The 7634-nt window shown below is 47.9% G+C and overlaps 2 protein-coding genes across 4 annotated transcripts; one reads left to right on the top strand and one right to left on the bottom strand.

The window, feature by feature from the left end:
• Positions 1 to 1139: 1139 nt before the first annotated feature.
• Positions 1140 to 7469, bottom strand: LOC106745029 (dual specificity mitogen-activated protein kinase kinase dSOR1). Of its 3 annotated transcripts, none has more exons than XM_014620254.1 (9): positions 7284 to 7469; positions 6754 to 7161; positions 6212 to 6437; positions 6020 to 6132; positions 5839 to 5950; positions 2171 to 2347; positions 1789 to 2002; positions 1368 to 1537; positions 1140 to 1268 (listed from the first exon to the last, which is right to left on the bottom strand). In XM_014620254.1, the coding sequence occupies exons 2-9, from the start codon at positions 6873 to 6875 to the stop codon at positions 1152 to 1154; spliced, it is 1251 nt and encodes a 416-aa protein (XP_014475740.1). In that variant the 5' UTR covers positions 6876 to 7161; positions 7284 to 7469; the 3' UTR covers positions 1140 to 1151. The 3 variants fall into 3 exon arrangements, with proteins under 3 accessions (XP_014475740.1, XP_014475741.1, XP_014475742.1); XM_014620255.1 differs by having other exon boundaries at positions 7372 to 7453; XM_014620256.1 differs by lacking the exon at positions 7284 to 7469 and having other exon boundaries at positions 6666 to 6755.
• On the top strand, positions 2359 to 5814 carry LOC106745026 (sodium/potassium-transporting ATPase subunit alpha-like). Its single transcript, XM_014620248.1, has one exon. The coding sequence runs from the start codon at positions 2604 to 2606 to the stop codon at positions 5670 to 5672; it is 3069 nt and encodes a 1022-aa protein (XP_014475734.1). The 5' UTR covers positions 2359 to 2603; the 3' UTR covers positions 5673 to 5814.
• Positions 7470 to 7634: the final 165 nt, after the last annotated feature.

The following is a 7634-nucleotide window of genomic DNA, read 5'->3' as shown; positions in this document are numbered from 1 at the left end:
AATCTCTTCTCTTTCTTCCTCTCTTTAATAAGATGGCAATGCGTCATAACTGTTCATCCAAAAGGATTTCATCCTTTGCAGCAAAAGGATTCACAGTTTGATACTACCTACTGAATACGTGAACATAGATCAAACCGTGTTACGAATTATTCATAATGTAAGGCCGCGATTATGTGGAAAATTAGGTTTAAGCCTCAGGTACATCTCTGCCGGAAGTACCGGAGGAACCCATTACAATCTCTAGATCCGCACGATCATAAAAATTCGCAAGAACTCAACAATCGCAAGCGAATTAATCCGCAGCGTTTAAACTATATATTCTAGAAACATTCTCCTCATATTGTCTTTTTTCCTCTCTAAAATGAGTCACCGCGGTGAGAGACGAGTCTCGTCTATGCGAAAGTAAAACTCGAAGTCACGCTTAATCGCAGCCATGCATTGCTAAGAGAAAACAACAGTTCAACGTGACAATAGAATAAAGTTTTTGATCGTGTAAATAACGCTCCTATGGATGTCAGGTACAAATGCTATACAAGTAACTCGATCTAGTTAATTTTTCCTCTCTTGTTTCTCTTCTTCTTTAAAGGATGTACTCTCTCTTTCTCTCGCTCTCCCGTATGTATGTTCGATGCTCCATTCGTGTATCCTAAATATCGTATCACGGGGAACACAATTTGCCCATGAGAGTCTCTAATAATAAACTTATATTGCGATACTCTTCTCGTCTTACATACTTTCAACAGAAGCATAGAACGAACACATAAAGTGAAACCTCCGAAATTAATACTTGGCACAGTGGCGTAACTGCGTGCGAAATAATCATCTCGATGACGATACAGCTTACGGCGATAGTAGTATCAAGATATCGTGTTATCTATGCTTGAAAATTACGCTTCTCCCCGTAAAATCAAGAGAATGAGACGGATGACACGGTGTATCAACCTGTTTGGTCCTAACAACCGCTCCAGGGAAGCGCCGCTCGAACGGCGATGCGCACGAATCTCGTAAATTTCGTTTTAAGAGATATACCGAAGGGAGTACAACGGATAAGCGCCACTGTACGACCGAATGGAACCTAAGATAAACTTAAAAGTGACTTAGGAATACCGAACGCGCATATACGTAGCCAAGTATGTAAGAGTTACATCTATTCAGGACTGCACGTTTGCTAAACGCGTTGGCGTAGTCGGTTGCAAATCCATCGTGCGGCACACCCACCCGGCGATGTCCACGTTCTCCGACTCTGCCTTCTTTATCCATTCATGATTCTAAGAAGATGGAGAGAACAAAAAAAGACATCGTAAAATATACAGCGAGTCTTCTTCAACGATTTTACCGAGACCGTTCTTTCAATTCAGGGCACACACCATTAGTGTCTTCAAGTCTGCCCTCTCGGCCGGATTCTTCTTCAAACACCGATCGACGAAGTCCGTAAAGGCATCGCTAAATACACCAGGCGGCAGTTTCGGGGGTGGCTCGTTTACTATGTAGTCCAACAGTTCAAATATGGCCATGGGCCTCGGACCTGGGCTTGCATCTGCGTGAATCGCCGAAAATTACAAACGACAATTACGTTTGCAGACAATGTATATAAAAACTTTGATTGCAGAGCTGCGCAATGAAGAAGTGGCTGAAACTCGACGAGATAATTAGTGATATCAGAGGTAACGAAGCGGAAACGAAGCAGTGTCTTAAAAAGGCCAAGAATTTCTAGCAAAATTCCCTATTCCGGACATGTATATACGTCCACAGCATTCAGAGGGTTCAAAATTTGAGCGAGATACTGACTGTGTCCTGGCGACTGAGTCGTAGGCGTGGACACGCTGTTCGTCGCGCAATTCTCCGCGGGCGGCTGACCCGACTGTGGACCGAATATGGAGGCTAGTGTTTTCTCGTCCGGTGGCGGGATGGGGTACTGACCGATCGCCATTTCGACGAGCGACAATCCTAACGACCAAATATCGCTTTGTACTGAGTAATGTGTCCCTTGTAATCTCTCTGGCTGAAAAGTCTCGATGTTAATCGCTCCCGAAAAAAGAAACATTTGATATCTCTTCCGTAAATGTTTATCGAGTGAAATATCACTCGAAACGAGTGAAAATTCGTGGTTGTCCCTCTGCTTTTCAAGTGGAATTTCATTCGACAAAATAGTCTCAAGTATGTTACTCACCGACATGTAACTTCGTGTGCCTACGAACGAATTGGCCATCGAATCGATTAATTGTCCGGAAACACCGAAATCACAAATCTTAATTTCTCCCGCGCTGTTGACCAAAATATTACTCGGCTTCACGTCGCGATGCATTATAGCGTGTTTGTCCCGCAAGTAACTCAAACCCTTCAGAACCTGCAACGGAGAAAAATTCGTAGAGAGAAGTTGGCGGTGAAATGACTGCTCGTACACATTGTGCTGTGAACATAGCAGAAATACAATAGCTTCTCATGAAGTTATATTTTCCACGGCTTTTCACGAAAGTATTATACATATCGTTTATTCATCACTCGTATCAATAATTGTTACTTGTCTCAAGTGAGCTACTCGGATTTGAATTCAGAATTAGACGCCGAGTTTTTCCAGCCACGTGTTCACCACGTCGCGAAAGATGCAGCCGAGTTCTTCGAAAATACAGCAAGCGGTTCTGTCCCGCACGTCCTCCGTGCACGTACATAAGAAGAAACTGACCGAACAGGAAATAGAGGAGTTGCATCAGGAATTGGAGACTGTCGACCACTTGATACCCTTGGCTGATCTTTGCGAGAAACTGAACACCGATCCGAAGAGTGGTCTGACGGAGGAACAAGCGCTCGCTATCTTTCTACGAGACGGGCCGAACGCCTTGTCGCCGCCCAAGGTCACTCCGGAGTACATCAAGTTCTTGAAATGCCTGTTCCACGGGTTCGCCTTGTTGCTGTGGATCTGTGCAACCTTATGTTTTATCCTGTACTTAGTCACTTACATGATGGAAGAACCCGATATCGGTATTATCTGGTTGGGCATTATTATCGTCCTGATTTGTCTCACCTCGGGTATATTCGCCTATATACAGGAGGCAAAGAACACTAAAGTGATGGAGTCCTTCAAGAAGATGGTGCCGACTTTCGCCACGGTGATTCGCGGTGGCGTTAAGCTGCGACTGGGCACGGAAGAATTGGTCTTGGGCGACCTATTGGAGATTCGTACGGGCGACAAGATACCGGCCGACATCAGGATCATCGACTGCCACGGACTCAGGGTGGAGAACTCCAGTATCACTGGTGAGAGCGAGCCGGTGGTTCGTACGAATTATCCCACCGACAGCAATCCCCTCGAGTCCGCCAATGTAGCCTTCTTCTCGTCATTCGCCGTGGCGGGCGAGGGTAAAGGGATCGTCGTCGCCACGGGCGATCGCACCATGATCGGCCGTCTGGCCGGGCTCACCTCGCACCTGCCGAAGATCGAAACGCCGATCGCCAAGGAGATCAGATACTTCGTCGAGATCATCACGATCGTGGCGATCTTGAGCGGCGCCTTGTTCTTCGGGCTGTCATTGTTGGTGGAGCCGAATCTCGTGCGAGCGTTCACCTATCTGCTCGGGATAGTCATCGCCAACGTGCCCGAGGTGCTGTTGGTCACTGTGACGACGTGCTTGACTCTGACCGCGCAGAAGATGGCTAGCAAGAACTGCCTGGTGAAGAATCTAGAGGCGGTGGAGACTTTGGGCTCAACCTCGACGATCTGCTCGGACAAGACCGGCACGCTCACGCAGAACAAGATGACCGTGTCGAATCTCTGGTTCGGCCACACCAGGTACCACTTCCCACCGGGCGGGCGGATGGGCGTAGAGCTGGACCTGCTGTTCGAGAAGCCGGCCTTCAAAATTATGATGAAGGTCAGCACTCTCTGCCTGCGTGCTGAGTTTACCAGGGAGTCGGCCATCCTGGCGCCCATCGAGGAGCGCCAAGTGATCGGCGACGCGTCCGAGACGGGCATTCTCCGGTTCTGGGAGCATATCCACCAGACGCAGCGGCTCCGCGACGCTCATCCCAAAGTCGCCGAGATCCCGTTTAGCTCCATCACTAAGTATCAGATGTCGATACACCGGGACATCCATGGCTACACGATGATCATGAAGGGCGCCCCGGAGGTGATATTGGAGTTCTGCACGAAGATCCTCAACACGGACGGCACGACCCACGACATTACCGCGAACGACCACTCGATATGTCGCAGAGCCTGCACGGAGTTGGGTTACCTCGGCGAGCGGGTGCTGGCTTACTGCGACCAGCAGCTGTCCACTAACGTATACGGACCGAACTACAAGTTCAACACCGACTCGCCCGCGAGCTACAACTTCCCCATGAAGGGCTACAGGTTCGTCGGACTGATCAGTCTGCAGGACCCGCCGAGGCCCGGCGTGCCCGAGGCGGTGGAAAAGTGCCGCACCGCCGGTATCAAGGTGATCATGATCACGGGCGACCACCCGGTGACGGCGATGGCGATCGCCAAGAAGGTCGGCATCATCGGCGAAGGTCACGAGACCAGGTACGAGAGGGCGATCCTGCAGAACAAGTCTTACACGCAGCTGACCGATGTGGAGACCGACGCGATCATCATCACCGGCAGCGAACTGCGAGATATGGACTCGAACCAACTGGACAACGTGATACGCCAATACGAGGAGATCGTGTTCGCGAGGACGTCGCCGCAGCAGAAGCTACTGATCGTGGAGAGCTGCCAACGACTGGGCGAGGTCGTGGCGGTGACCGGCGACGGCGTAAACGACTCGCCGGCCCTGCGGAAGGCCGACATCGGGATCGCGATGGGTATCGCCGGCTCCGACGTCGCCAAGAACGCCGCCGACATGATACTCATGGACGATAACTTCGCGTCGATCGTCACCGGCGTGGAGGAAGGCCGGCTGATATTCGACAATCTGAAAAAGTCGATCGCGTACACCTTGACGTCCAGTGTGCCGGAAATGCTGCCGATGCTCAGCGGCTTGATATTCGCCATTCCGCTGCCCTTGGTCATCGAACTGGTGATCTGCATAGACGTCGGCACCGACCTGATCCCGGCCATCGCGCTGGCTTACGAGAAGGCCGAGTCCGACATAATGCGCCGAGCACCGCGGAATCCTCAGTACGACAAGTTGGTGAACAAGCGTCTGATATCCTTCACCTACGGCCAGGTCGGAATGACGCAGTCCTTCGCTGGATTCTACACCTACTTCATGGTGTTGATGCTGAACGGCTTCATGCCTGATCGACTGTTGGGTCTGCGAATCGAGTGGGATGACCCATCGATCAACGATCTGCAGGACTCGTGGGGCCAAACGTGGACCTACGAAAACAGGATGAACCTACTGAACGAGGCGCGAAGCGGCTATTTCCTCGCCATCGTGATCTTGCAGATGGTAGACCTGGTGATGTGCAAGACCAGACGCAACTCTGTCTTCCAGCAAGGAATGGACAACTGGTTCGTCAACTTTTCATTCATCTTTGAGTTAGTCCTGACGGGGATCTTGCTGTACGTTCCTGGCACGGAGCACGTATTGAAAACTATGGCACTGAAAGCTTATTGGTACTGGCCCTGTTTACCGCTCGGGCTGTTTCTTTGGGTTTACGACGAACTGAGACGCTGGTGCATTCGTCAATTTCCGGGTGGAATTATGGATAGAGAGACGTATTATTGACGCTCTCTTTCTTACAGATCAGAGATCTGGCAGATTTCAGAAAAAACAGTCGATATAATTTTCAATTGTTGACAACCTATTGTGCGTCCCTTCTCATATTGTATAACCATCATCGTAGAATTTATCTAAGAAGTAAGATATTTTTAGCAATAAAAACTTTACTCACAGCAGATGTGATTGTACCTAGGATAGGTTCTGGAATTCGTCCTGCTTTTTTCAATATCAGGTCTAAGGATCCACCATCCATATATTCCATACATATGCTAATTTCTCCGTCACTGTAACACACACATACTTGGCTTATGGCCTGCAAAACGATGTCTCGAAAAGAACCTAGCGAAATTTACCTGTAGAAAGCACCGTAAAATCCAACTATATGCGCAAAGTTACATTCGTGAAGTACTTTCAATTCTCTGATTATTTGTTTCTTGATAGCCGGCTTCACTTCCAAGTGTATTAACTAAAATGCAAATAAGTCTCGTGTGAGAATGACAGCAAGTTTTAATAATCCAACAAACGGACAAACAAGAAATATTTACCTTTCTTGCCATTATAAGACCGTACTTTTTATGTCTAACTTTCATAACAACACCACCGTTGCCGGCGCCCAATTCACCCAACTTTTCAAAATCCTCATCGCATAACTCTCCAACTTTCTCTTTTTGACCAAGAAAGCTTTCCAATCGTTTCCTCTGTTCCTCGTCCATTTCTAGTTCCTCGAATCTCTCTTGAATAACATCAATGCTCATTCTACCCATCACACCGCTGAAAAACCGAAAATGCAGACATTCGCGAAATTTCACGGTGATCCCCCGGTAATTCTCAGGGGAGAGGCAGAATCGCTACGTATTCATATAACGAAAAACGATCAGAGATGTAAAAGTGTAGGACTGCTCCAAGTCGAGAGCAACACATACACACACACCGACAGGATTCTCGAGTATTTTATATATCCAACTTTTTTTGGATTGAAATTCTATAACAACTAGATACCTTAGAGACAGTAAACATCGCCATATCGCCAGTAACGTTACTATTGCTTGAGATGAGCTTATCTAACGAAACACGGTCGCCGACTTACTCGGGTATTACTGGTGGTTCCGAGTACGTGGGCAAGGGCGGAACCGGCGGTGACGGTGACACTGCAGGTGCTGGTTCTATCGAGCCAGGTGGTAGCGTTAAGTTGAGTTTGTTCTTTGACATTTGGTAATCGGCCGTTTAAAAGCGTGTCGGGAATGAACGTTGTGTGTGTTACACTAAGCGACGAGGGGAAGGTTGTCTACTTGTCAGCAACGTGCAATTGCGGATCATGTAAAGCTCCTCGATAACGTGAACGTTCAGCGTATCTCGTCGATGTTCCACAGTTTCCGCGCGAATCACAACGCTCGCGCGAGTCTCGGGCTCGCATTCATCGCGCGTATTCCTAGCGAATTCATCAAGGCGAGTCGCTCGAACTCTGTCACTGATCAAAGCGGGCTGTCAAGTGCGCCTACAATATCAAATGTCATAAATGACTTGGCGGTTACACGAAATCACCGTGGTCGTGTCGTCTAGAATGTATACGTTCTATGCTGAAGGATAATTGCATCGCCGTTTTTTCTTTTCACTTACGTGAAGAAATATAAGCGATATTAAACGTATTTTTATTCGCAGTATTTTATTTGAATTATCTAGAGGCTTGCCCTTCTCAAATTTTCACCTATAGTTTCCTGACCTATTGTTGAGTCGATTATTTGAAAACAGAAGTACGCGTCTCACTTGTCGTTGAGTCATACTCGACTTGTTATGAACAGTGCTGACTCATAGCGGAGACTTTTGAATTAACAAACATAACGAAGACCTTTGCACGCAAATTGCCGTAGCTGTAAATGTAAACGTAAATTTAAACTGAAGAAGCAATCAGGATGTTGCTTTATATTTTTAAGAGATTTGATTGTAAGCGGAAATGATTCTAATTTCGAC

The sequence above is a fragment of the Dinoponera quadriceps genome, unplaced genomic scaffold (genome assembly GCF_001313825.1).
Source record: "Dinoponera quadriceps isolate SergipeBrazil2010 unplaced genomic scaffold, ASM131382v1 scaffold717, whole genome shotgun sequence".
Lineage (NCBI taxonomy): Eukaryota > Metazoa > Arthropoda > Insecta > Hymenoptera > Formicidae > Dinoponera > Dinoponera quadriceps.
This window is presented reverse-complemented; position numbering and strand designations above follow the sequence as displayed.

Bases quoted from the DNA above. Each gene is read 5' to 3' on its own strand.
- LOC106745026 (XM_014620248.1), top strand. From the start codon at position 2,604: ATGCAGCCGAGTTCTTCGAAAATACAGCAAGCGGTTCTGTCCCGCACG.
- LOC106745029 (XM_014620254.1), bottom strand. From the start codon at position 6,875: ATGTCAAAGAACAAACTCAACTTAACGCTACCACCTGGCTCGATAGAA. The intron at 6,438-6,753 runs GTAAGTCGGCGA...TCGGTTTTTCAG, and splicing joins GAACCACCAGTAATACCCGA to CGGTGTGATGGGTAGAATGA. The intron at 6,133-6,211 runs GTAAATATTTCT...TTTGCATTTTAG, and splicing joins GTCTTATAATGGCAAGAAAG to TTAATACACTTGGAAGTGAA.